This window comes from Hippoglossus stenolepis, chromosome 15, assembly GCF_022539355.2.
Source record: "Hippoglossus stenolepis isolate QCI-W04-F060 chromosome 15, HSTE1.2, whole genome shotgun sequence".
NCBI lineage: Eukaryota > Metazoa > Chordata > Actinopteri > Pleuronectiformes > Pleuronectidae > Hippoglossus > Hippoglossus stenolepis.
In genome coordinates, this window is record NC_061497.1 from 13,311,055 (window position 1) to 13,338,634 (window position 27,580).

At 41.2% G+C, this 27,580-nt stretch overlaps 4 protein-coding genes and 1 non-coding gene across 7 annotated transcripts; 2 read left to right on the forward strand and 3 right to left on the reverse strand.

Annotated features, from left to right (window-relative positions):
• Positions 1-503: 503 nt before the first annotated feature.
• On the reverse strand, positions 504-6,420 carry smpd1 (sphingomyelin phosphodiesterase 1). The gene is made up of 9 exons (XM_035178577.2): positions 6,190-6,420; positions 5,830-6,078; positions 4,989-5,309; positions 4,448-4,728; positions 3,925-4,098; positions 2,963-3,134; positions 2,591-2,667; positions 1,943-2,088; positions 504-1,862 (listed from the first exon to the last, which is right to left on the reverse strand). The coding sequence occupies exons 2-9, from the start codon at positions 6,037-6,039 to the stop codon at positions 1,444-1,446; spliced, it is 1,800 nt and encodes a 599-aa protein (XP_035034468.1). The 5' UTR covers positions 6,040-6,078; positions 6,190-6,420; the 3' UTR covers positions 504-1,443.
• A 1,075-nt stretch (positions 6,421-7,495) lies between these two features.
• ilk (integrin-linked kinase) lies at positions 7,496-16,109 on the reverse strand. Of its 3 annotated transcripts, none has more exons than XM_047343624.1 (13): positions 15,971-16,109; positions 14,828-14,962; positions 12,231-12,396; positions 12,032-12,127; positions 11,828-11,924; positions 11,650-11,733; positions 11,474-11,559; positions 11,276-11,385; positions 9,316-9,443; positions 9,095-9,216; positions 8,483-8,582; positions 8,123-8,253; positions 7,496-8,023 (listed from the first exon to the last, which is right to left on the reverse strand). In XM_047343624.1, the coding sequence occupies exons 2-13, from the start codon at positions 14,914-14,916 to the stop codon at positions 7,874-7,876; spliced, it is 1,359 nt and encodes a 452-aa protein (XP_047199580.1). In that variant the 5' UTR covers positions 14,917-14,962; positions 15,971-16,109; the 3' UTR covers positions 7,496-7,873. The 3 variants fall into 3 exon arrangements, with proteins under 3 accessions (XP_047199580.1, XP_047199581.1, XP_047199582.1); XM_047343625.1 differs by having other exon boundaries at positions 14,828-14,986; positions 15,971-16,107; XM_047343626.1 differs by lacking the exon at positions 15,971-16,109 and adding an exon at positions 15,670-15,905.
• Positions 16,110-17,724: 1,615 nt separating this feature from the next.
• Positions 17,725-19,907, reverse strand: timm10b (translocase of inner mitochondrial membrane 10 homolog B (yeast)). The gene is made up of 3 exons (XM_035179307.2): positions 19,631-19,907; positions 19,442-19,537; positions 17,725-18,951 (listed from the first exon to the last, which is right to left on the reverse strand). Exons 1-3 carry the CDS (start codon positions 19,655-19,657, stop codon positions 18,313-18,315), a joined length of 762 nt encoding a protein of 253 aa, XP_035035198.1. The 5' UTR covers positions 19,658-19,907; the 3' UTR covers positions 17,725-18,312.
• Positions 19,908-20,915: 1,008 nt separating this feature from the next.
• hepacamb (hepatic and glial cell adhesion molecule b) lies at positions 20,916-26,725 on the forward strand. Its single transcript, XM_035177859.1, has 7 exons — positions 20,916-21,071; positions 22,810-23,151; positions 23,910-24,191; positions 25,138-25,231; positions 25,365-25,435; positions 25,546-25,634; positions 25,931-26,725. The coding sequence occupies exons 1-7, from the start codon at positions 20,945-20,947 to the stop codon at positions 26,075-26,077; spliced, it is 1,152 nt and encodes a 383-aa protein (XP_035033750.1). The 5' UTR covers positions 20,916-20,944; the 3' UTR covers positions 26,078-26,725.
• Positions 26,726-26,876: 151 nt separating this feature from the next.
• Positions 26,877-26,965, forward strand: trnay-gua. The gene is given in 2 exon segments: positions 26,877-26,913; positions 26,930-26,965. It is a non-coding gene; the product is annotated as a tRNA-Tyr (tRNA).
• The last annotated feature ends 615 nt before the right edge of the window (positions 26,966-27,580 follow it).

A 27,580-nucleotide genomic window follows, 5' to 3' on the forward strand; every position in this document is an offset into this window, starting at 1 on the left:
TTGTACATTGTGAGTGATTTAAACATCTTTGCTGTTACGTTCCAAACTTTACTTCACAAAGAGGGTTTCTGATTTTAATTGGTAGTCATTTCTTTGACAAGCACTTAAAGCTTGAAAACTGCTATATAGTTTATTATAATAAATGAAATTCAAGACCAGACAGATATGAAGTATACATATTATAATATATTGTCCCAAACTACAGGCAGAGACAGTAGGTATCCATTGTCTTTCTCAAAGCAGAGGGCACTGACACTCTGAGGTATTTTAAGACTCAGGTTATTAGTTCCATGTTGATCTTGTTTGTATTTTCATGACAGCATGCACACAGAGACATTACAAACGCAAACTAATTTTAAAGTGGAACAGAATTAGCAATGGAATTTTAACATAATTTACACCTACTTAAATGCATTTAAAATTCAGATTACATGAGATTTTTTTTTTATGTTTTAAGACACTTGAGAAACCCTGCAAATAAAGCAAACAAGTGGGCAAGAGTATAAGATATTATCCTTTATTCGTATTTTATACAATCTTTGAATTATTGCTTTTTAACAGCCATTGTCATGCTCATGTTACACCACAGGACGCATAGATCAAGACCTGAAAACCTTCCCCGTTGAAGGTCTATCAAACTTGTTCTCCAGTACACCTGGAACATAAACCTCAAACAAAAGAATTAAAGTGCAGACACAAGTAACACTTAGTGAGGGGAAAACTGACGCTTATCTAGACTAGAAGACGTCTTTGCTAAGGCAAATGGTGCTGTGCATTAAGGTTTTGTACTTTAACTGAATCTTCACAAAAGGCGCATTTACGCAGCGTTATGACTCAACAAAACTAACCCTGGTAAATAATCACTGAGGTCCATTAACCCACCAGATCCAATAAAGTATTGTGGGACAGGTCAAAAGTCAGATAGTGATAAATTTAAAGCAAACTTTCCACTATGTCCCAATCAACAAGGTAGCAGTTGAAGAAATGTCAAAACATGAGCAAAAACGTTGCATAATGATGACGATCCTCGAGGACATTTACATGAATGAATGTTGTCGTACCGCAGCATTTCAAGATTGTTGTCCAGGATGGATTCAAATTATTTTCCCTGAAAAAAGGCACCCAGTATAGAAGGAACTGAAAATCATGACGATGTCAAACAAACCCGTTAACCCCGGCTGTTCTGTGCTTTTCAAGTAAACAATAACATTATGGAAACTTTCTAACAGTCTTCACACAACTGACATTGCATTTGCAAAAACATGAGCAACAGCACAAGGCAAAACTGACAAATCCCCAACCTCTTCACAGTTGATGAAATCGACAAACTGTTCCTATCCTTACCCACCAGCAACAAGAACAAATTAACTTTTTGGCTCAATTTCTTATTTGGTCCAACTGCTCTTTTTCTCTATTCAACCAGTCAGTCCAAAGTTCCTCAGATCAGCAGAGGGTTTTTCTGGCAGCCCTCACCATGTTGCCTTTAAAACCATTGAGGAGGTCGCACTGCTCCAGCTCGTCGTAGCGCCCACTCCGCAGAAAGCAGAGCAGTGAGGTTTTGCATGTCTCCTTGCAGGGCGACGACACGTGTCCTTTATGTCTGAAGTACCAGAACCTTTGGAAGACTCGGTCATCATTGATGAAGGCCTGCATCAGCTTGTCGTAATCAGACGGGAACAGGGTGGAAAGACCGTATGCCTCGGTGGCGCGGTAAAGCAGTGTCCATTTCGGGTTTTGTTCTGGGCTGAGTGGAGCCCCTGGACTGTGGTTCACCTTTGTGAGGTTGAGGATGTAGGTTTCATGGTCGAGCACGAGCCGAGAGCTGCCGGGGTAGTCACCATCAACATAGTAGACACGGTATCCTGGAAAGAGTAAAAGAATTAAATCTTTGTTGCTTGTTCATTATGAAATGTTGAATCACTCCACTAGTTTGTGAACTCACCTGGGTTCAGATTAACATAGGTAGTGACACTGGGAGCGATGAAAGCCACTCCCAGCGGGCGGCTCATGGTGTCCTCGTCATAAAACATTTGGAACTCGTCTAAGTGCGTATGACCAAAAAACTGCCCAGCAATTGTACTTTCATATCTGGGAAGACAAAGCACAGGTTCAGACATTATCAGTGAAGAATTAGACAGTACACAGAGAACGTGTGTAGCAAAAGACAAAAGTCCAGATTCGAGAAGATGGACCATGCAACGCAACCTTTCAGCTACCAGACTAGTCAAGGACTCTGAACATTTTGATTACTAAAGCAGAAAACACAAACACCATGAGATAGATGACTGACTCATGCAAAAAAACAAGAGATGATGCAAGCTTTGCTGAAGATAAGTCAACCATGTTTCCAAGAGTCCAAGAGTATGGATAAAAGACTGCAGATAGAAGTATCACTAATTGACGCTGTGAAATCATGCGTTTCAGAAAAAGAAACTGCTGACAGTACGGAACAAAATGGTCTTCCCTCAGTGACAATGATGTTAACTGGACATAGGATGACGTACTGCTGCCGTTGTCTTTGCTGCTCTACAACTTCCATTCCTAACAGTTCTATAATCTGCATTTTGGGATAAATGATCAGGGTAGCTACCTGTTGATAATGTGATAGTAGTTCCAGCTCCAGCTGCCGAGACACAGGCCAGGTGGGATGTGACCTATTATATGTACCTATGTAAAGTAGAAAATGACACCACATACAAGAGTTATTGTACTAATAAAAACAGGTTTTATTCCAATCTCATGCTCAGTTCCAGTTACTGGAGGGTAAGTGAAATGAAACAAGAGTCATTACCCAGATCTAACATGAAGTAGTCGGCCAAAGTGGGACATTAAACACACCCAGTCTTCTTTCAGTTCTACAATATTAAACAAACTACCAGAAGTTCTTATTTTCTGTACTGTAATAAACTTTCCCATAATCTGCTTTGTTCATGTCATCTTTTGTTATTGTTGCTCCACTCACCTTCTCTCCCTGGTCCTCACTGGTCTGGAGTATATGGGCCAGCCACTGCAGCTGGTTAGCCGGGTCAGTCGAGTTCACCATCAGCCAGAAGTTTTCTCGAGCACAGAAGTTCATGTTGAGAGAGACCACCCTGAGACCAGGCTGCACCTTCACCGTGTAGAATCCTCCGTATCTAAAAAAAAAAAAAAGAATTACATACAGACTAGAGTTGATCAGAAAGTGAGAACTCCAGGTGAGCCCACCCCGACCTTTGTAAAGGGAATAATGAAATGTGATCACTTCTCTGTACAAACAGTGGAAAGTGAGGTAAAGATTAAGTGACATAGAAAGTTCCTGATAAATTATATAAAAAACTGAACCACATATTTATCTAGAAACTAGACATAACAGCAGATATTATAAATTTGCCTTTTACAGACATATCCGTATGTGTTTGTTTGCCAATAAAAAACAGAACATTTAATTCACAGAAAAAGAAAATACAGAAAAGATCTTCATTTATGTTTGCATTTTAAGTAAAAAACAGAATTACCACTCAATGGTTGTATGCTTTCATAAACAGTGCAGTTTCAGTCCCTCCTGTATTCCCAATGAGGTCATTGTGACCTTAACCTTTGACCACTGAAATCTAATCAGTTCATCTTCATCCAGCGAAGGTTTGTACCAAATTAGAAAAGATTCCCTGAAAATTATGCAGCGATGTTGACCACCAAAATGTAATCACTTCAGCCTCAAATCCAACTGAGGATTAGAACCACTTGAAATGCCCTCAAAGCATTCTTGAGATATGATGTTCACAAGAATGAGACAGAAGGACAAGCCAAAAATATAATGCCTCTGCTTACTGACTGTCTCAGAGGTTTAAAAGAAACAGCGTCTACGTCTTGTCTACCAGACGTGCAAACCAACGCCAAAACTCAACTTCACATTCAAATAAAATAAAACACATGAATATGAAGAACCTTAGAGTCTTCAAAGCTTCCTTTGGTAACCATGCGGACCATTCCTCTGCCATCGTATCGTAGAGCCAGGAGGAGGATCTGTTGCCATGAACAAAGGGCGGTGGGAAGCTGTTCACTGGCGTACTCTCATGATTCCCTACAGCAGGATAAACTGTCACATGAGGTCCCAGGTGTCTGCACAGAAGACGGGAGAGAAGAGGTCAGAGTCATTACGTGTTTGGATCAGTTCCAGTTGACACATGACAAACATCCTGAAAGATAAACAGGCTGAGAATCAAGAGCACAAGGCCATCTGAGGTCTGAGCAAGTACATTACCAAGCAGCTGTGATCACCAGCAACATGGCTGAACGGTTTGACATTTCATCATCATGTTTCAGATATTCTATTAAAAATTACTCTGACAGCTAAGTGGCTGCTGGCAAATGTAAATCCAGTAGTAGCTGAACTACACACTGTGAAACTTCACTGAGAGGCAGTCATGTTTATCAAAACACTCAAAGCTGATCTTGAAGAAGAAATTACTTGTGGATGAGCCTGGAGATCTTAGTAAGCTCTGACAGCTGCTGTTTCCTGGTCTGGGCCCAAACATTGTGCGCTGGTATATCTCCGGTCCAGTAAACCCAGTCCCAGGATCCGGCTCCGGCTGCATTTTCCAGGAGGTTCTCCACCGTGCGCAGAGGCAGGTCACACTTACTGTAGGTTCCCCAGTAACCGGCCTCTCGCCGCCTCCAGCTGGGAGAGCCAGAGTCATTCCGGCAGCACAGAGGGTCCTTGCAGTCTGCAGAGCTGCCGGCTTGGTACTCCTGTCAACAGAGATGATTTTTAAAGACGCACTTGAGCCAAAACAATGTCAAGTCAAAAATCATGCCGCCATTTTCTGTTCAATTATTCCAGATTTCTTGGGCAAATCTATATTAAGCTGCTTTTAATACCCCTGCACTTTCTGATTGACTTTAACTCTAAGATGCAACAAAAACCTGCCATGTTAAAAAGAGGGGTATAACCAAATTTTCCAGACTCAAACAATTGTACTTTGGGGAATCTCTCAGCAGCACACGCTCACCTTGTCCCAGTGGATATCAGTTAGAAATAGGACCCTGCTCTGTGGAGAACCAGGTTTAGGAGGAGAGGGGGGTGTCACAGGAGGCTTGGGGACCTTTGGCAAGGTGATGTTCCAGGGTGCGTAGATGTCAAACTTGCCACAGGAGGGGCCGATCAGCATGGCACAAGCCTCAGAGGGCCACAGCACGGACTGCTGCAGAGCTCGGATGAAGTCGTCCCTGAACAGCTCGGTTATTTGTCGACACACCTGCTCATCGGCCAGATGGAGACGGATACAAGCCTCACCGAACGCACGGGCCACCCGCTCCTCATTTGAATCAGCCTACAAGAAGTGACAAAAAGCCAAATTTGAGTCTAAGAAGTGATGTGGTAAACAATGCTTCACTGACTGATGTCAAAACCACAAACTTCCTGGAACAGCAGTCGAGCGGACATCACAAACCACCCTCTTGCAATTGGTTCTGCATTTAAATGTAGTATTTACACTTTCGATGGTAATAGTCAAGATTAATCTGCCCGGTTTAGAAATGCATGTTTTTGCAGTCAGGGCCCATCAGCTCTGGAAATCCCTGCCTAAGGATCTGAGACTTGCAGAATCAGTGACATCTTTTAACATCACTTCTAAAAGGAGCCTTTTATTCCATCTTATTGAATTGCCTTATCTTATCTGCCTTAGTCCTGAAATGTCATAACCCTTGTTTACTCTGCATAAATAAAGTTTATCATAATTATTATTAGCTTTTCTCAGTTTAATTAAATGCATTTCAAGACAACCTGTGGCTGAGTAAAGCACTTTAACATCATTATTAGTAGGAGACCTGATGTGGATCTGATAACATTACCAGCAGGGCGACATCAAGGATGGTGAAGGCAGCTTTACACATCGAACAGGAGACATTTCTCCAGTTGAATCTGACCCTGTTCTGCTCAAGGAAAACCAGGCCCGGCTTCTCCGGGGTGTGAGCGGGGAAACCGGAGGCCAACAGCGGCAGCAGCAGCACCAGGAAGCCGGTGAGGAGCCCGCAGGTGGGCGGCACAGCGGGGAGCCTCATTGCCCTGGCGGCAGGTGTCCTCCGGGTGGTCCGCAGCCTCTGTGAACAAGGAACCAGGAAGTCACATTAAAAACAGCACGGTAACTTAACACGTACCCACAAACAGAGGAGCTAAGCTAAGAGTGGTAGGCAGCTAGCTTAGCTTCTTACTTTCTCTCTGCACCTCACGAAAAATAAGTCCCCGGCCGAGGAGGGTCGAGGTCGTCGGCGTGTCCTCGGGCTTTAAGGGCCGGGGAAGCAGTGGACACGAGTCGGGCAGGAAGGCGAGGACAGTCCCGGTGAAGGAGAGCAGGTCGACGGGCTCCTCTCGTGTTCAGTGTTCCACCAGCTGCACGCACCCTGTTGTGATGATCACAGCATCTGCGCTCGCTCTTGTAAACGCGACAGAGTCAGCTGACCCGTCACGTGACCACTTCTTCTTATCACCGCCCCAGCACCACCAGCCCCGGACTCCTCAGCTTCCCCCCCCCTCCACTTCTACTCTGATGTTTGTGTCACTTTACACTTTCACACCTAAGTTTCACACACAGGAAGTAGTACAACTATATACATAAGTAACCTCTCATCACATGAAGTAGAATTTCACTGAGTAGAGCAAATATCTCGATCACGGCCAAACAACAGTCTAGTTCTTATTGTAAAAATATACAAGAACTAGAATTACCGCCCTGCTGCCGCATGCCTCTGCCAATCAGTAAAGTTTCAGTCTAATCACTTAATATTTGTCCAAGTGACAACTAGTCAAAGTTTGAAGCAATTCCTTACAAGCAGATGTGAGATATCATGTTCAAGAGCATGTTCAAAACCAAAAACATGTTTGTAAGCCCACTGTGACCTTGACCTTTGAGCTCCAACAACCAAAATCTAATCAGTTTGTATTTTAGTTCAAGTGCATGTTTGTACCAAATGTGAAGAAATTTGGTCGAGAGGCACAAAAAGGTTGAGAGGCATAAAAAGGAAGTCTGATTAACTATGATAACTTATAATTTATTTGCCATAAAAGATTGTAAAATAAAGTTATAAAAATCCTGAATGTGTCCCTTAATTAATCTGCATCTGCACCAAAATTGAATGGGTTCTTTCCAGGCCCAGGAAACATCCCTTCACCAACTTTGGTGGAAATCCATTCCGTAGTTTCTGCTTAATCCTGCAAAAAAACAAACTAATGGACAAGAAAAACCTATCAGACATTTGATTTGCTGTCATAGGTGACTCTTACCCTGCATCATAAAAGGCTTGTCATCTGCCAAGAGCATGATAACTGAGCTTAGAGGTTTACTGTTACCTTAAAAAGTTGTATTTCTCAAGTAGTCAGAAAATTCTCATAGTGCCATCTTGTGGCCTTCTTCACAGGATAGAGATCACTCAGTTGCAAACTCCATCCAGTGATGAACATTTTCCAGCAGGCTAACCATTGTTCGGAGGACGATGATGTCCTCAAATAAAACAACGAGGGTTTGTCATAAATATAAAATATTTATTGCATTGGCATTTGTTGATGTGTATAAAAGCAATGTTTCTATACACATTTCTTTGGATCAGTCTCTAAGCAATTGTGCCTGACATATCGCTGAATATAATCCACACTGGACTTAAAGGTCTGCCAGCATTTTCAATTCAGCATTATAATAAAAGAGCTCAGAGATACGCTAAAGAACATTTATACCTCAATTTTAAATTATACACGAAAAGCAGATTTGAATTGTGTGGCTGAAGTGGTCTCTGACATTATTTACAGCAGCTTAGCGGATACATGGTTGAAGTGATGATACGAGTGGTTTGATGATTAAAAAGAAACATAATAGCAGGAGAGTACATGCTGCAGCTGATGCCTTCACTTGTCTTGCATCTTCTCCAGGATGGGGACGATCATGTCGAACTTGGGTCTCTTGGCCGGGTCTTCGTTCATGCAGAGCCTCATAAGTTTACAGATGTGAGGGGAAATCCCTGGAGGAATAGTGGGCCGGAGACCCTCAAGGGCCACCTGGGAAAAGGGCGGAAGTCAAAATCTTTTGAAATACATAGACAAGGATGTGAGTACTGTGCATACGCCTGTGGGTGGATAAACGCTGCACCCAATTACCTTCATGCCAATCTCCATGTGTGAGAGGTCAGCGAAGGGCACCTCCCTGGTGACCAGCTCCCATAGCAACACAGCAAAGCTCCACATGTCAGCAGATCTCCTGTTGATGTCTTCAGGCCTCTTCTGCAGCGCTGAAGACAAAACAAAGAGGGAAGTGGAAAACCATGAATATAACTGGACAACTCGCAGGGTTTATTTGTATCCCGTAACCCGGGTGACACACCATATGGACACAGCATGGCTACCACTCAAGAAAGAATAAATTATAGAGTTCAGGATGTTTTTAAATGAATGACTCATTATGGGGAATATGAAGTGGACGGGAGTGAGAAGGGCGAAGAGGGAAAAAAAAAAGAATACCTTCAGGGGCCATCCACGCTGGAGAGTACATACGACCCGGACACTGGAAGGAGAACTTTGCATCCGCCATGCTTAACCTGGCTGTCATGTCCTCATCAATCTGCAGGTGAATCACATCAGCTTCAGAGTGGGTAGTGGCTCTAATAAACTAAACTCTTTTAGGCCCTGTTCAGACCTGGTATTATTAACATCCGTCCTGAGAGACATTGTGTCTCCTGTGACCCCTGTGTGGGTGTGAGTCAATGTGTGTGTATCTGTGTGTCGACTCGAGCTAGAGAGTGGGAGGAGTCGGGAGGGGCTGAATGAATCTCATTTTACCAATTTAACAAAAGCGTCAATCATTATGTGTTGGTCAGTGCTGACATTGTGATGGTGACAACAAACAAAGAGTCATTAAAATACTTTTTATTAAAATTCGTTGTGAAACTGCAGCGGGTCAGAAGACGCTCGCTGAGTATCGGTGGTCAACAACACATTTGTTTTCACACAGCACAAAGAATGTGGCCACATGGGTCCCACATCCCCTCCCAATGTGGTCTGAGCGATCGGATCTCAGGACGGATGTTAACAGCAGGCCTGAACGAGGTCTTCCTGGTCAAAGACAGTACTCACCATGATATGCTTACTGTTGAGGTGAAGCCGGGAAACCATTGGTTCTAAGGTGTGGACGAAAGCCATGCCGCTGGCGATATCCAATGCAAACTTCACTGCTTGGTTCTGGTCGACCACAAGAGCTGAGGAAGAGGAGGAGGATGATACAATGAAGCCAGAAAGAAAAGTAGAGAGTATGGTGGGTTTAAGATCCATTTCCATTCCATACTTGATTGACTTACTGGTGCCCTGGTGGAGGATGTTGTAGAGGGATCCGTACGGCATGTAGTGGGTGATGATGATGGGGTGAGGAGAAGGAGGCGCCTGACAGGCCCCAAGAACAGGCAGAATGTTTGGATGAGAAAAGATCCTACGGAGACGCAACAGACAGAAAGTGTGTGTGATGTTAAAAAAAGAAAGAAAAAAGTTAGTATTTTTATATACTGCGAATAGGGAAGTCTTTATCAGCTGATTAGGAATGAAGAGGAAACCCGTTTAAAAAACAGCAAGACGAGTAGAAGCTTTTTCTAGAGAGAAAGAAGGAAGCTCTGACAGTTCATATGACTGTTCACCACCTCTGTATCAGCTGCAGGCAATAAAGACTTCCCTTTAACTGAGAACCATGTGTGCAATATACTTCCTGTTTACAGTATATTACATTACACCATCTCTGTTATATCATCTGTCATTTATTAGTATGTGCAATTCAATTCAGTTGCATGCAATATCCTCATGTCTGTTTGTACCATATTTATCTATATATTCCTTCATTTTTTACTTAATACCTTAATGCCTTTATACATACTTAGGAAACCCACAGCATTCCATATTACATTTGTGTTGTAAATGCAATGTAAGTTTGTTCTGCTGTGCACTTGTCTTATGTCTGGTTTGAGGTAAATAGAGAATCTTGAATTGCAGTATTTTTTATGTATTTATCTGCAGCTCTATGCTGCTGAATTGTTCAGGATGCTCAGAATTCTTTATGCTGGCAACACTTCTTAAAAAAGGGCCAAAACCTAAAGCCAACATGGAATCACACTGCCAAGCTCTTCCAGTTGCACATTGTTCTGCACTCACTGAAAATCATTCTCTGACTCGGCCTGTTCTGACTCTTCTCTGTCCCTGTCCTTTTAAGGTTTTGTTTCAAGGTTTCTTTTCACTGTCTTCTCTTTTTTTCAAGATTACTCAAAAACAACACAACAGATTTCCAAGAAATTTCATGGACGGCATCTGAGATGGATAAATGCGCCGATTTGTGGATTTTTTCCAACACGGTGAGATAGGCCATCAGCCTTAGCTGAGGAATGCGCTCTATTGCAGCCCTCGAGTTTTTATTCTCTGATTATCTGTCTGAACCTGCTGGTATGAGTTCACTTTCTTCATTACAATGGTTTAACGCTTTGCCTTTTGGGAAGAGCCTGCTTTAATCATGTTTTCATTTTACGTAAAAAATGGGTTTTAGAATAATTTATTTTCCAAATTAGTGTTTTTAAAATATTTAATACATTTTATGTTTAAACTATAAGATATCCAGCCTCAATCAAATTTTCTTCAGAAAGAGATTCATTGCCGGTTGTTTTTTTGTATGTATCGGCCGATATACATTTTTCAATCCCTAATATAAGTATCAGCATCAGCCATGAAAAATCATATCGGCCTGATTCTACCTTTGGGTAATAATTTTGTGCAGCAGCCAGGAAAGTTGAAACAAGAATATCAACACGGGTCATTGCAACACTTACCAACATGATTCAAAATTAAAATAAGATTTCATTTGAGCTGTGATGAATTTAATTTCATGTCATGCCGGCCCTCATGCTTACTAACAGAGGGATGTTTGTGGGATTTGTTTTCCGCAGTCAAGCAGAACACATGACACAGTGAAAACACAGCCAAGTAATACTTCACCACACCACCAACCACAACCCATTCTTTTGACCTCCGACAATTACAAACTCCTCCAATCATTGCACAAGATCCCACCTTCTCTGACCTCAATCAGCACCAATCAATCACATCCAACCTCACTTTAGTACTGTGTTTATACCCGGACATGAAGAGAGAGGAGACTCCTGCCAAGCCAAATGCATTAGCCTCAGTTTCTGCAAGCAAACAGATTTTGCGGCACTTTACCCCCATTACGCCCATAAAATGCACCCTGACGTCTCTATACAGGAAACACTGTTAAGGGCCAGAAACCTGAGTTTGGGATGCTCCTCGTTGAAGTCTCTGCTCTTCCTGGTGGTCCAGTCTCTCACCTGCAGCACCTTGACGACGATCTCATCCCCCTGCCACCGACCCTGCCATAACTGCAGACACAGCACACAGTGTGGTCAACAACACAGGGGCTGAAAGGATTCTAAAAAAGACTGACACACACAGCAGAGTGCCACCGACCTCTCCAGACTGGTTTTCATTGATCTTTGCCAGGAGAGAGAGCTGCTTGAAATCAATACCAGCCTGCTTGTTGAGGGTGCCATTACCTGAAAGAGCGAAAACATGAATAATTAATCAAATGTCTGATGATTGGATACGTTGATTAATTCCTTGTTTATGAAACGCCTGCTACTCACGAGGTCGTGTTCGCATGGTGCCCTTCCAAAAGGTTTCCTTATAGGGGACTTTGGTCGTACTCTGGCCCATTTTCTCTGCCTTTTCTATAAAACAAACACAAAAGAAGTAACATAATAAAATAAAGTGCAATTTTTTTTGCCTGTAAATTTGTTAAAATGCCGACAAATGACCTCTGACCTTGAAGCAGCTGTCTGAGGTGGGGCTTGGCCTTATCCAGAGGTGTCTGTCCATACCTGTTGCACGTACACACTTGGGCACCGCTGGTCATCAAGTCCTAGAATAGAAAGAGGGGTGAGACTATGTTGTGTATTTCTCCCCACAAGAGGGCCTTTTTTTAGCCAACAGATTGTTTGTCTGTGTGTGTGTGTGTTTGTATCGCACCTCTGCAACCTCATCCTGACCCCAAAAGCAGGCGTAGTGGAGCGGTGTGTTCCCATGTTCGTTGACTGTATTTGGGTCTGCTTTGCACTGAATCAGCTGCCACACACAGGATGTAATGTTAGAAAACGGACCAACAAAGTCAACATCATTTCTCCAGACAGATGAACCCACACTATACGTCTGACTTAGCCAACCTTACCTTAGCCACGATGTCTCTGTGTCCGTGGCTGGAGGCGAGATGCAACGGTGTGTCATCTCCGCGGTTCATTACGTTTATGCGAGCGCCTCTCATGATGAGCATGTCAACAACGCCGCTCCTCCCTTCCCTGCATGCCCAGTGCAGGGGGCTGAAGCCGTGGTCGTCACTAAAACACAAGACGCACAAAGAGAACGACAAGCAAAGACGGTCAAATCCCAAAATTACTCGCTCAGCAATCTTGGCCTGACTTGGATTATGACACTTTAAAGGGGTAGGTCACCGAAAAATGAAATTTCACTCATTATCTTATGAGCACTATAGCGATGGAGGGGTGGGTGAAGTGTTTGAGTACAGAAAACACTTTTGGGGTTTCAGGGGTAAACAGCGTTGCAGCCAAATTTAATACAAACGGTGACCACTTCTTCAAACAGAAAAAACAACAGAAAAAAACTCGAAACCGCATCATTTACACCATGTTTTTAGCTTAAATGTTCACTGTTAGCTGAACATTTGGGCTAAAAACAAGGTATAAATTACGTAGTTTCGAGTCCAATTCAAATGTCGGGGCTTACAGACACTTGGATGACACCACAGGAGCAGTATGGAGGAATTTTATTATTTTTTCTGTTGTTTTTATACGTTTGAAGAAGTGGTCACCATTTACTTCAATTGTATTTGATTTGGCTGCAACACTGTTTACCCCTGAGACTCCAAAAGTGTTTTGTGTCCTCAAACACTTCACCCACCCCTCCATCGGCATAGTGGTGAGGAGATAATGAGGGAATTTTCATTTCTGGGTGAACTATCGCTTTAAAGTCAAAAGAGGACATACTTGTTACTTTGAGGCGTAAGTTAGTGAGACCCTCAGCAAGTATCAGCTGACAAAATACTATCTGTGTGGTTGTCTCTCTGACACACAGGTTCTGACACCCACTACCTACCAGTCTTTATTTAGACATTTTTTAGCGCATGCTTCCTCTCCCTGCCTGCAGCCTGTACCCGTCTGACGACTGGCTCGGTGATAAATATGTCTGCACAAGCTGGAATGCCTGCTAACATATTTATATATATACATATAAAGACACCAACACACAGACAGTGTACACCGCGCTGCCACAGTCCACATGGAGCCAAACCATCACCTACGTGCGACCGGCCCCTTCACCCAGCTGAGTGCTTTACATGAGATGACCCCCACAAGGCAGCTGCCGTGGCCTCTCGCAACTCCCCGCAAAGCCACAAAGTCTACACTGTACTTAACAATAAAACTGAACAGGGCTGTGGGGAAAAGCTGCAGCACTAGCTCACACCGAAGTGAAACAGCAGTTAGTCACATTCCCTGTCGATTCTGTTCCACAGACAATTCACAGTCTGTGCTATAAAAAGCAACAGGGAGAAAAAAGCTCAGGAATGACAGAGCAGAAAATTCTCAGAGGGATCCTCAGTCTAATGTGTTTTATGTCTTCCTGTGTTGTTTTGCTTCTTGGGGGGGATCTGAAATTTCAGTTCCTACTCAGCCACATTTATTTTCCTATACAAAACATATAATTGGTTTCTCTGAGAGAAAGAGTTCACACAGTTGAGCCTCCTCAGTCAAAGCAGGCCTCCCTCCAGCATAATGACTGGTCTCTCAGATGTTTATGTGGGACTGCAGCTCTGTCAGCGAGGGCCTGGCCCTGTATGGAAGTTGCAGAGAGGAAATGGTCTTGGCTGCTGCGTGGTTGGCCAGCAGCTTCACAGCCCTCAGAGTCAACGTCAACAAACTGCACATATATGGCCTGGCCCAAGAATGAGATAACCAAGTCATGAGATCCTCTAGCTCCTCTGCAGCGAGGAAATTATGGAAACAGGCAGGAAAAAAAAACTATATATCCTTAACAATTTAAAACTAAATCCATTCTATCTATCAATTGCTTGTATTTTAGAAAAATTATGTTTGTGGTCACAAATTCTGAATAAATATATATTTTTTGTTTTTAAAGTGGATATTTTGTCTGACCAACAGTATAAAACCCCAGTTATTTAATTTAAAACAATTATTCTATTATCAAATGGGCTAATTTTCTGCCAACCAAATAAAAGAAGCCCTTCAATCTGAAGTCTGTAGGACGAGATTTTGGTTATATTTTCTCGTCTGAGTCACTTACGTCATCCCACAACCACCGTAAATCTCCCACTGCTTTTATACACACACACACACACACACACGTTTTTTGGGTATGACATCATATGGGGAGAAATCCAAGAAGAAAAGGGGAAAAAAGTACAAACTGGACTGGAATTACTGTTCAGCAGTATGTGGAGAGGCTGGGAGAGCACAATATGGAAACTATTTGAAGCAGGGATCACACACACACACACACACACACCAGCACACACACACACCAGCACAGAATCCCTCACCTACCATACCAAATGTGGTACGTCTGCTCCTCCGATCATTAGAAACTGCACTCCAGGCTGTTATTGCACAGACTGACATCACTACACAGCAAGAGCCTCACATCCATGAGGAGACACAGGCAGCTGGTGCCACTGCAGTCAAAGCTTTGTATATACATCATGAGTGAGGGGTGTGTAGGTATATATCCCCTTACCCCAGGTTGAGGTCATTCTCTGTGTTGTCCAACCACAGGCGAACAGCCACCGAGTTCCCCTCCCGACACTGTGTGAAGATGTCATCCATGGTTATGCAGCCGGTGTCCCCTCTTGACTCTTTGCTCTTTTAATCTCTGTCAGGATCAGGAGCATGAAGCGTGAAATAAAATAAGTGTTGAACAAAGAATCTTGTTATAGTTTATACAGATTCATTTTTTGCCGTGCACTTTTTATTTTCCAGGGGGAAGATAAAAGTAGGTAAACAGACAAACATTTGTCAGTGTCTTATGAGCCTTATTGGCTGAGTTAATGTCCATGAGGTGAAATGAATGTGTGATAAAAATAACATTACATGATAATAATGATAATAAGAACAAGAAGAATAACAAGAAGAAGAATATTAACCTTTAACCCATGTTAACCATTTTAAAAATTAGTTATCTTATTGTGCAGCACTTTGTACCGTGTTTAAAAGTGCTCTATAAATGAAGTTATAAGTTATTAAGAACATTAATAATACTAACAATAAGAAGAAGAACAAGAAGAATATTCAACTTTAACCGATATTAACCATTTTAACAATTATGTCTCTTGTTGTGAAGCACTTTGTACTTTGTGTATTAAGAACATTCATATTAATACTAATACTACTGCTACTAATAAGAATAAGAATAAGAATAAGAATAAGAATAAAAATAAGAATAAGAATAAGAATAAGAATAAGAATAATAACAATAACAATAACAATAACAATAACAATAATTAACAAACAATAAGAATGATAAGAGAAAGAAAATATTAATAACCAACAACATCAGTTAAAACCAGTGAAAACCATTACCAGTCAGGCTGTAGGTTAATGGTACATTCCCATACATTCATCCTCATCCTATTTCTAAAGGAGTTTACCACTGATTCCGACTTTAAGAAACCATGAAGCCTGAATATCAGCCTGAAGGACTAAAATAGTTTCACATCCCACATTTCCTCTCGGACTCGGATGGGCTGGCCTGTTCAAGGATCACTTTGAAATCTATTGTTAGAAAAGTCAAAGTGAAGTTCATCCATAACCAAACCTGTTGTTCACAGGGGACACAAAGCTTTACCCCCCAGATAAAAAAAACTGCTGTGAAGGATCTTACCAGCAGCTGAACGGTCGACTTCTTCTCCTCAGTTCCTTTTTTCCCACCGTCGGTCGTCTCCTCAGATTTAAGGGAATGGTCGCTGAGTCCACGCCCCGATCCTCACTGTTGATGTGGGCTACTGCTGAGGAGCTACTGTCCCGGGACACCCACACAACAGCGCCCCCTGCTGGAGACAATGCGTTGACGCTGAACCCAGAAGCATGAGTAAATGTCACCTTGGAGTTTGTATGATTTATCTTCTTCTTCAACGTCTTCCTCCCTTTTTTCATCTTCATCATCTTCTTCTTCTTCAACTTCTTCTTCCTTTTCGTCATCTTCATCATCTTGTTCTTCTTCAACGTCTTCCTCCCTTTTTTCATCTTCATCATCTTCTTCTTCAACTTCTTCTTCCCTTTCGTCATTTTGTTCTTCTTCAACGTCTTCCTCCCTTTCATCATCTTCATATGATTTATCTTCTTCTTCCTTTACTTCTTCATTTTCTTCATCTTCTTCATCTTCAACTTCTTCTTCATCTTCTTCTCCTTCAACAGCTTCTTCCTTTTCTTCATCCTCTTCATCATCATCATAATCTTATTCTTTTTCAACTTCTTCCTTTTTTCTTCTTCATCTTCAGCTTCTTTATTTTCTTCTTCCTTCTTCATTTTCAACTTCTTCTTCCTTTTCTTCTTCTTCTCATTATTATTTTATTATTATGGAAAAACTCCATTCATGTAAATTAACTTGGCTTTGTTGCATTTAACAAGGAGTTCAGACAATATGTTAAATTTGACATTCTTCATTTCAAAAGAAACTTTGTTTTACTTTTAGTTACATCCCTCGCATTAAAATGCATTATTTAAGCATTATTCATGCATTTTCTTTATCTTCTTTTGTATATAATGTATTGTTACATATTCTTATTCAGCTTCTTTTATATATTGTATTCTGAACAAATTTTGCAGGGGAGGTATGTAAAGTGATTTATTAACTGATCATGACTGAGCATAAATTCATAGTATAAATCTGAGCATTTATCTAAGAATATGATGTGTCACAACAGAACTTTTTGTAAATATATGGTGTGCATGGAAAATAATGAACTGCAGGAATATAGTATAATGTAGAAGGTGATTATTTTACTTACCATCTTATTTATTTGCCTGCATTTAAGTATCTGACTTTAGCAAATTCACATTTCATACTGGTGTCAATCGATGCTGATGTTAAAATCGGAGCGTAGACAATCGTTAATTTGATTATTCACTCGTCTGCATTTCCCACTGACATGTTAAAATGTCTTCCATGAAAAAGACCTATAAACTGAAATGGCACTTATTCCATGTGCCACTGAAAAGACTTCTATTTAGTTCCTGAAAGGGACAGTAAATCTCAATGGTTTTTGATTATGGTATGGCCATATTATCAAAACAATGGTTTGAGTGAACCATGTTCGTAGTAAACAACCATCTACCACAATCTGTCACAGTTGTCATCTGACACATCAAAAAACTTTGCGGTGGATGAATGGAACCATTAGGAATGCTTTAAAATCGCTTACAGTGGTTCTGCTGCTGGATTAGAGAAGACATAACATGCACAGTGCAGAGGCAGGACATGATGTTCATGGACTGAATTCACACCCACAACACAGAGAGTACACGCTGCAGCCCACTGCTGCATTAGGACGTCCAGGGGCGCGAGGCAGCCTTTAATTTTGTCAAACAGGAGATACAACATGTTTATAGTGGAGCATTTTAAATGAAGAAGAAAACTTGACTGAAAACTATTTTTTTATTATAAGTGATAATCATCATTCTTGCTGTTGTTGTCAAACTACTCAACAATTGTGTCAAGAATCATCAGACTGCACCATCCAGGCTTTTGAAAGTCCAGACTCAAGTCTTATTCGACCAGGACTCCACAATCCATGACTGCAGACCGGTCACTACCACTGCACAGACACACTCATATCCAGTTAGAACAAATGCATTCTTGTAATTGCTGCTTATAAAACAAAATAGTATTATAATACATGGGACTTCCCCTGTCACAAGTTGCCAGAGTCTATATTGAGGTTTTCAAGTTAGTTTTGTAAAAACTAATTGTGAAAAAACACATTGTTAAAATATGTTGTGAAAACACAGAAATAAAGCAAATGCTCACATTGGAGAGAAATGGAGAGATTATATGACATGATTTTATCATACAACTTATTTTAGAATTTATGTTAATCTCCGTATCAACTATTCCTTTCAGCAATACAGAGAATAATATCACATTTGGAACGATCAGTGATGAGTAACTTGGGAGATTCAGGTTGTTTGTGGTGGGAGTTGGGACTCCACCCAGACTGGGCATCATTACTGGCCTGACGCAGGAGGAGCCTCTGGCGCTCTCTCTTGGCTCGACACAGTAGGTGCAGAGACAGTTGACACAGGCATGTCTACTGATAGTGAGGATGTTGTAGATGGCATTAACACAGGCATTGAGCTCACTGACTCAGTTTGGACACTGGCTACGGGCAGCTGTGGAAAGACTTCTGTAAAAGATGGTCCACTGGCAGCTTCATTAAATACTGGAAGATTCACGGCTTCAGTTGCAGGTGTGAGCAGAGTGGCTGCTGAGAAACTGACTTCTGTGGCTGCAGTGGGTTTGGAAAAAGCAGCATCCAGCTCAAAAGGAATATCTAACCCTGATGGCTTTATGACTGAGCCTTGTGCCTCTAGTCCAACATCAGTCGCTACAGAGGGTAACAGTGCAGGTATTTGTGGGGGTAGAGACACGTCGACAGGGATTTGAGATGCTGATGAGGCGTCTGCAGCAGGAAGCTCCAGAGATGCAGCCGCAGCTGCCTCTGCGGCTATGGCGTTCTCCGCAGCCTTGCTCTCCATCTCGTCCATCCGGCGCTGCATCATCCGAGGCATCAGCTGCACGTAGGCGCCCATCATGCGGTGGTTAGAGCGAATCAGCTTCCCCGCACAGCTGTCCAGGCAACGCTCCTGAACAGACAACATCAGGTCATGAGTCCATTTCTACAGAGTTTCAAAGGGACCAATTTTGCAAACCTGACCCCACCAGACCCAACCTGTTACCAGCTATTCATATCATGGACGCCACTGGCTATTTTTGTCATTATGTGATCCATTTTGATGTTCCAGCTAGTTCACCGTCAATAATGGGAAATGGGTCTCCTGGAAACATTTCCGGTGTCGTTTTGGCAGAGAGTTTCTGTATTTGCATGTGTTGTGACTTTTTGCAGCAAGATGTATTCTGAGTTTTCAAGTGTTTTTTCTATTTGCATGTGTTTTCTGTATTGGCAGTGGGTTGAGCTCTCTCGGCCACCGTAACATAGGCTTTAAGGTGCTGCTCATGTGTCCGTATACTTCTGGTCACGTATTGAATAAGTAAGAATCAGGAGGTAAAGTGATCAGAAACACAGGAAAGCACAAACAACGAGTCTAACACATATATCTGTTGTGGTGCTGGTACCTCGTCCATCGTGAGGTTCCTGTAGTTGAAGTTGCTGCTGCAGCGCTGGAAGCAGGTTTCAGTCATCCGGTTGTAGACGAGCAGGAAATCCCGCAGCTATAAGAGACAAACACGCTCAAACTCAACATTTAACACGTTCACGAACACATGAACTCGGTGGAGCTGCGAGTGGAAGAACATGTGACTTACGTTTCTGATCTGTTGGTCCGCTTCCATCGCTGTTCCGTCCGGTTAGCTGGTTAGCTAGAATGCTAATGTGACAGCAGTGCAGCTACAGAGTTGTGTTGCTCCCGGTTCTTACGTGTCTGCGGTGAATGAAGACACAATCCCGCAACATGTAGTTCACATGTCAGCCTTCACGCACAGACTATAAACACACATGAAGACATTGAGGCAGTGGATTGACATGGCATGACATTCACATGCTGGCCGCCATGTTTGAAACAAAGATCGTCTACGCTCGGCAAGAAGCTTGACTACAAAATCAAAAACCCACCCCCTTTCCGGTTCGCAAAACTACAAGTTTAGCTTGAACTGGTATTTAGTTGCAACTGACAATTCTGTAAAAGTAAAAAAAAATACATATTGTTCAATTACAAGTTTATAATATAGCATAATATAATATAGTATAGTATAGTATAATATAATATAATATAATTTGTTGCCCACAATTGCATTTTTTAATTCAGGCAAACAATAACAACAGTAACATTCAGTTTATTGATCTCATTTTCAATGATATTGCCATTAGTTATCTCTTTATACTGCAGTCTATAAAAAATAATCTGTGTGTTTACGTTATTACTTTTTATCTATTATGATTTATTAATATGGGGATGTAAAGTGTTACCAAATACCTCTACAGATACTTGATGGATTACCATGGTGCAGGATGAATGAGGGTGAATGTTACTGGTGACTTTTCTGCCACCAGCAGATTGACATGTTTGCCTTTTAGTGAAATACGTCAACAACTGCTGGATGGATAACCATTCGACCGATTTAGTGATTCCCTGACTTTTCATTTAGTGTCGACATGAGTGTGACATTTGTGGTTTGCACGTGTGCATGTGGGTAATGTAATAGAATCCAGCTTATCATGCACCAAAAATCAGTAACGTGCGAAAGCAAAAGGCAGAAGGAAGGTTTCTAGTATATACAAATTAATATCAACAATGCACAGATCAAGATTTTGGCTATTTCTTTCTTTTAATTATCCCAGAGCCATAGCTAGCTTCAAAGTTCAGCTCCATCACTGGTAAAACACCATTGATACACTTCATATTGTGGGGTAATGGACACTGAATCAACTTATGACTGTTAAAACTTTTGTTTATGAATCTATCCCATAGCCACAATAAAACTAAAGAATCAGAAAATAAACATGGAGACACATGCACTTTTGTCCCGTTTCTGCAGCATCTTTTGAGAACAGCATGTACTCAGTCCCTGCAGAGCCTGAATGACTGACTGTGTCCTCTGTCCTGCTCACAGCCACATATTATGCTGCTTGTCTGGGAGGAAAACAAAGCTCAGAGACCAAAGATGAAGTCAGAGAAGGAGGCTCCTTCGAAAGCCAAAATAATTTCCCATATCGTTCTTCTCGTGTCTCTTGGTCTCTTCAATTCAGGTACGTCACATTTCTTATTAAGAATTTGCTACATAGTTGTATTAAAATTTGCTGCTGTTATGCTTAATCGATCACATCGCTTTGCCTCACAATGGTGGGACGTTTCACTTGCATGTTAATGAAATCACAGTTTATAATGTAGCAAATAAGTAACAACTAATGATGATTTGTTGAAATCTGGTTGCCATTTTGTTTAGTTTATTTAGTTTTTAGTATGAGGGAATCATGAAATTGCAGTTAGTAAATACAATTTTTTTAACTACAGATTTTCAGTACTGGGATACCTCGTCGTCTATATTACTAGCAAGTATTTGAAGAAATTGTAAACAAAACAACGTAACAGAGTTGTGGTTTTAAAGTTGCATACTTCACATAAATACAAGTGGATTTTTACAGGGTTTGACACAATAGAGGTTTGTGCTAACGTCTGCGTTGTTATGTGTAATATGTAACAATGAAATATAGCATAAGAAAAATAGTTTAATCGACAACTCTTTGAAAACTGCACATTGTAGACATAACAAAGGTAGTATTTGTTACTGGGGTATTTGATTACATCAGACTATGTGGGTGTTTTTGTATCCAGCCTGTGCACGTATCACAGCAATCCTGCCTTCGGGCTGTTAGAGAAGAAGTTTTCAAATGTTCAGTTATTTTCAGCTGTGGCTGAGTTTTATTCCTGTGCTGCTCTATTGTTGTGGCACCAGAGTCACTGAGCTGCTCTGTTTCTACCAAGCTAGCATGACATCTGGATCGCTCGCAGTGCTCTGTTCATGAACTGCCAGGGAGGAAATTTGAACAAACAATCCTCACTTTTGTTGACTCATGCTTGCCCATCCCCTGGACTGACAGCTGTTACTGCTGTAATGTGGATGTGCCGTGTAAACTGGCTCCAGTAAACAGCAGCGATGGGGCGTGATGCACCCACTAGCTATAACTCCATTACCCGCTGTAGTTGAAAAAACAATAACACCGATATGCACAGTAAATAATGATGAACATTAACATCTTGCAACTGTTAATAATGATTGTGCTATTGCAACAAGTTGTTGAATTATACGCTGCAGGTCATTCTATAATGTTGTCTGCCCCATATATATCAATGATTCTAGGCTAAAGAGAGCACACTTCTATGGTTGTGTTGTCAGACACACTAGTGTCCTGGTTTTTGGAGTATTGTTGTGTTTTGAACATGTAAACAACTTATCCCAGTTTCAAAGACCTGATAAGTCCTTATCCTTATCCTCCTTTCGATAAATCTGGATATACAACCTGGACTTCCCTGATAGAAAACAGAATTATATTGCCTGTCAACATATTATCCAGGTTTAAAAACCATTTAATGGTGACTGAGATGTGTAAGAAATCAAGGCACACTTGCAGGAACACAAGTCTGCATACTCTTATTATCATGTACAAAGGGGTATGCATAATCAGGAAGCCATATCCTGAATATTATCAAAAACATTAAAAGGATCAAAAGCAAGATCCTAACGCATGTGTAGACACACTTTATATAATGGTAAACAGTGCTACTGGTACCACAAACTAAATAACCTAAATAGTTACAGCTCTGTCTTTGTATGGCAGAGTCCAGTAGAGATGCAGCAGGGTTGATGTGTCATAGGATATCGGCATTCAATAAAACTTCTATTAGTCAATCACAATGACATTAGTTGAGCTATTTTGAAATTGTGTGGATATGAAAATCTAACCCAGGAACCTCTCTTCTCTCCAGGTGAGGTGTTGGCCGTGAACATGACGATCCCCAACTCTCTGATCAAAGGTTCAGTTGGGGGAGAGGCCGTTCTGTCCGTCTGCTACAGTAGTTTCAGCCTTGACCTGCCAGTAATCAAGTGGCAGCTCAAGAGGGAAAAGTCTATCACTGTTGTCCAGTCAATCGGAACCGACATCATCGGAACCCTCAGACCTGAGTATCGTGACCGCATCCTTGTATTTGAGAATGGGACTCTGCTTCTCCACAACCTCAGACTCTCTGATGATGGGAAATATGACGTGGAGATCTCTATCACAGATGATACTTTCACAGGAGAAGGTGGCATCACACTCTCTGTGGATGGTAGGAGGACAATTTGTTACTGTTCAATTCTGTGAGGGTATTGTAAGGCCAGGGTACAATCACATCTCCTTGGTGTGCACCTTTGTGTTAGTAAACATCTATCTGACTTAGTTTGAAGATTGTTGACTCGACTATATGTGACAATATGTGACTGAGCTCTGGTGGAAGCGTTTATAATGAAAATAAAATAAGGCCTAAGATGGAGCCTTGGTGTACACCACAGGAGAGAGTTGGCAAAAGAGGATGAAAAATTATCAGTCATATCTAAAACTGAGGTATATTGCAGATAAGAGTTAAACCACCACTAAGGCCAACATTAAAATGTAATGAACAGAGCTGGGAGGATAAGGAAAGGAGATAGAAATCTGAAATTAGTCATGTTCCAGGTTTTAGAACTAGGTTTAGGTTTTGAATTAAAGGCTTAATGACGTCATGCTTGAAGAAAGATAGAATATAACAACAAATGGAGTGTGGATTACTGGTCATAATTATTTGTGTTAGTAAGAAATCAGTAATTAGTGTTGTGCTTCCATCTTATTTCTGCAAAGTAGCCACAACATGATTAGAACTATGTATTAAACATAATTGTATTAGATACAAATATCCAGTGTTTTTTTCTGATATTATTCTGTCTGATGTGATGTCTTTTAGATCTTGAGAGTCATCAAATCATGTGCATCAGAACATCATGTTTGCTTTTCTTTTTTTGTCTATTTACATGTTAAAAACTTATTGTATCTACTGTCACCTGTACCCAGAACCTATATCAAGGCCCTACATCCACATGGAGTCTTCATCAGTGCTGGAGCTCAGTGAAAATGTCATCCTCAACTGCTCCCATGACAACGGAACCAGGACTACTTACAAGTGGTTCAAAGGCGGAAAGCCACAGACCAATGAGACGAGGTTCATCTTGTCACCTGACCAGAAGCTCTTGACCATAACACGGGTGTTGATGGTGGATGACGACATCTATAGCTGCACTGTGGAAAATCCTGTGGGGAATGGGACTAGCCTACCCATCAGACTGACTGTCTACAGTATGTGATACTATCATGGTTATCAGTTACAGTGTGTTACTTACTGTATATACATTTTATTATCAGAACATAGAAGATCTATCCAAGTAAAAAAACAAAAAAAATGAAGCAAACCTTTTGCAGCATTAGACGCGCAAACCAAAGATTATAAAAATACCACTAGTTCCTGAACAATCATTGTTTCTATCCCTGTATCTCTAGACACAGGACCACAGTCGTTAAATCACTGGAAAAATGTGAAACCATGGGCCGGAATTTAATCAAAGTTCCATTGATCAAATAATTGAAATTGCCAACCCACTCTGAGAAATACAAATGCTATCGAGCCATAAAGGTTTTTTTAGCTTGAACCCTTATGAGAATCCTTTTTGGTTCCTGGTAGAAACTTTTCGTAAAGGTTTGACCTTGGAACCCTTTCAAAAGGTTCTACCAATAACCCATCATAAAAGCTTATACCTTGAACTGTCCACCCCCTAGTTGAGGTTCTACAGATAACCTTTCTTTGGTGTAATGGTTCAAGTTAGAATTATCGCAGGAGGTTCTATTAAAACCTTTCCACCTGTTAGGGGTTTCATGTAGCACCCACCCACGAAGTTCTATTAAGAACCCTTTTGTTTCAGAGGGTTTCATCTGGAATTCGCCCAGGAGGTTCTACCAAGAACCCTTTTTATTCAGCATGAGCCCTTGGAAAAGTCTTTTTTTCCAAAAAGGCTCTTCATGAGCAAATGGTTCTTGATAGAACCAAAGCCCTTCAGGTAGAACCATTCTGGAACCTTTATTTCTTAGGGTATAGAGCCAAGCTGCTACTGTAGCTGAATCTAGCTTTAATGACAGATTTGTAAATTTACTTCAACAATCATATAATGTTAAACCCTTTCCTGCATGTTTCCATGTTGTTCTGTTCACTATGAATATTCAGTAGCTGTAATCTTGAATATCCAAACAGGAAGAAGTTCCCTTTATATCATTCTTTCCACTGGTGGCATCTTCCTGCTCATCACCTTGTTAACAGTATGTGCCTGCTGGACACCTTCCAAAAAGTAAGAATTGGTATTCAGCATTTAAATCAAGCCTCAGTAGTGTCACACTGATTTTAGACAAACATGTCTGGAGTGCAAATAAACAAAATCATGACTCAACATCAATGCATGGGTAACATTTTGTCTTCGTCAGGCCAAGACACCCACCTGGAAAGCCTCTCAGCTTGTATGACCTCTCTAATCGCCCAACAATCAAACCCAGAGGTACGATATTGTTACAATAAATTAACAAGCCACTGGGATGACAGTTGATGAAATCAATAAATCAGGTGATGTGAGTGAATGACTGTTCAATATTTTGTGCTTTGCCACAGATGATGTGCTTCCAAAATCGAAAGAGCATAACGGAAATGGAGTAAATGCAGTAAATGCAGTAACGTCTCTTTACATCCTGCAGCAAAAGGTAACTGGTTTTATGCTATTCTCTGACTTGCAAATGGTGGCAAGACTAACAAACTATACGGCAAATGTAGAGTTTGGCTTTTTGCCCCCAGGTAATAGTGGTAGTTGTTACAATGCACAGTGGGTTATATGTTAAGATTTCACAATGTACAGAACCAAAGGTGAGACATTTCTTGTCAAACTTCCAACAGGATATTGAATGTGGACATAGAGGGCTCATGAATCTAGAAGCAATAAATACTCTCATACTGAATAAAAACTGTTGCATATGGGCTGAATTCACCCTGTGTTTTGAAGGATCCCTCCATGGATGACTCATCCAGCAACAGTATTGGGTCTCCTGAACATGACGAACCACCACGTTACACCAGTTACCCCAAGCCCACCAGTTCACCTAGCCAGTACCCTGGCTCCCCCGACCGCTCCTCCCACAAGAACACCTGAAGGTCCATCACTTTCACCTCTTCATGTCACAGCAACTGGGAGGTCGGACTGGCCTATCAGATACTTCTCCTGGCAGCAACTTCCTGCAAATCCACCCCACCTATGGAGAAGATCTCAAAAGCATCAACTAGGTTTTTACAAAATCATTCCTGCCTGATGATATTCAATTATATTGTAACTTAAAGAGCAGTTGCTGGGTTAGAGCCACAGCCCACACAGGGGAATGTGAATGCGGTGTGAAATGACTCAAGGTTTTAAACAGCATCAGAGTCTGTGTTTGGGTTTACCACATCATACCATCATTTACCAGATCTACAAATTCCAAACTTTGGCAAACAGCATGAAGTCTTCATGAAGCTAACACTGGGTTTGTTGTTTGCAAAGATCAAATTCATATGAACAAACCCTGAGAAATACTGTTCTGTTATTGTGTCAAGTGTGATATTCTCTTTGTGTTCAGTGAAATTCCGCAGTAGCCTTGTAATTTTGTGTGATCACTGTGTTAGTTTTACTAGATGACTTAATACCCTTGTGAGGAAAGACAATAGCACATTAAAGGAGGTGACGTGGTTTTTAAATTTTATATGAATTGTAATAAAATGTGAAATTCTCCAAATAAAGAGTGATGAGAATGTTTTTCTGCTCCTGCAAAGTTTCCTGTCGTCTTTATGTCTTTCCTCGGGGGTGCTTTTGTGGGGTTTTTATTAGTTCAGGTTGGATAGATGAAGAGAAAACTATTTTCAGTGATGCAATTTAAATACAATTTTTTTTAATGTTTGACTTGAAGCATAAAATGTGACCTTCGATAGCTCAGCTGGAAGAGCGGAGGACTGTAGGAGAGTAATATCAGTTATCCTTAGGTCGCTGGTTCGACTCCGGCTCGAAGGAAGTGCTTTTCATTTCTGTGAGTTTGCTCAGCTTACATGAATTAAAATTAAAAAAATTAAGCAGACAACCTAAGTAATATGAAACGTGTGTGAGAGGAGTGTGTGAATGTTAACTGAAGCGGGTGGCCCCTTGTGCTGACCAACTTCCTCTACTGTTGTGCCCATCTGCTGATCTAATCAGGTGACATGTCAATAAAAAAAACACTGCTATAGGCCTTCGATAGCTCCGGCTTATGTATTCTTTATATGTTCAGAATGCAGGTTCATCAATATTTAATGCCATGTAGTCAAGGGGACATTGTGGTAATAGGATGTTCAGACAATGGAGAAGACAACACTATTCCAGCTATACACTCGTGCACATTACATAGGAGAGAGGAAGAGAAGATCAGAAATGGGTGAAAGGAAGTAGTGGGAGCTAGTGATATAAATAATAGACAGTGACAAAAATTAGCATCGCCACCAGACATGAAGTTTTGAAAGGGATAATTTGGGATTAGAGTCAAGTTGCGACATGAAGGCGAGCGTAAGGAAGTGATGTCAAGCAGTAAATTAACCTTTTGATAGCTCAGCTGGAAGAGCGGAGGATTGTAGGGTCATAAGAACAGTTATTCTT

Excerpts from the sequence above, each read along its gene's own strand:
- smpd1 (XM_035178577.2), bottom strand. The coding sequence starts at position 6,039 with ATGAGGCTCCCCGCTGTGCCGCCCACCTGCGGGCTCCTCACCGGCTTC. Across the intron at positions 3,135-3,924 it reads GAAGCTTTGAAGACTCTAAG|ATACGGAGGATTCTACACGG; the intron begins GTTCTTCATATT and ends TTTTTTTTTTAG. Across the intron at positions 2,668-2,962 it reads GTGAGGACCAGGGAGAGAAG|GTACATATAATAGGTCACAT; the intron begins GTGAGTGGAGCA and ends TACTTTACATAG.
- ilk (XM_047343624.1), bottom strand. The coding sequence starts at position 14,916 with ATGGATGACATCTTCACACAGTGTCGGGAGGGGAACTCGGTGGCTGTT. Across the intron at positions 9,217-9,315 it reads CATCCTCCACCAGGGCACCA|CTCTTGTGGTCGACCAGAAC; the intron begins GTAAGTCAATCA and ends CCTCTTCCTCAG. Across the intron at positions 8,583-9,094 it reads TCAACAGTAAGCATATCATG|ATTGATGAGGACATGACAGC; the intron begins GTGAGTACTGTC and ends ATTCACCTGCAG.
- timm10b (XM_035179307.2), bottom strand. The coding sequence starts at position 19,657 with ATGGAAGCGGACCAACAGATCAGAAAC. Across the intron at positions 19,538-19,630 it reads CGGACCAACAGATCAGAAAC|CTGCGGGATTTCCTGCTCGT; the intron begins GTAAGTCACATG and ends TGTCTCTTATAG. Across the intron at positions 18,952-19,441 it reads GGAACCTCACGATGGACGAG|GAGCGTTGCCTGGACAGCTG; the intron begins GTACCAGCACCA and ends TTGTCTGTTCAG.
- hepacamb (XM_035177859.1), top strand. The coding sequence starts at position 20,945 with ATGCTGCTTGTCTGGGAGGAAAACAAAGCTCAGAGACCAAAGATGAAG. Across the intron at positions 24,192-25,137 it reads CATCAGACTGACTGTCTACA|GAAGAAGTTCCCTTTATATC; the intron begins GTATGTGATACT and ends ATATCCAAACAG. Across the intron at positions 25,232-25,364 it reads TGCTGGACACCTTCCAAAAA|GCCAAGACACCCACCTGGAA; the intron begins GTAAGAATTGGT and ends TGTCTTCGTCAG.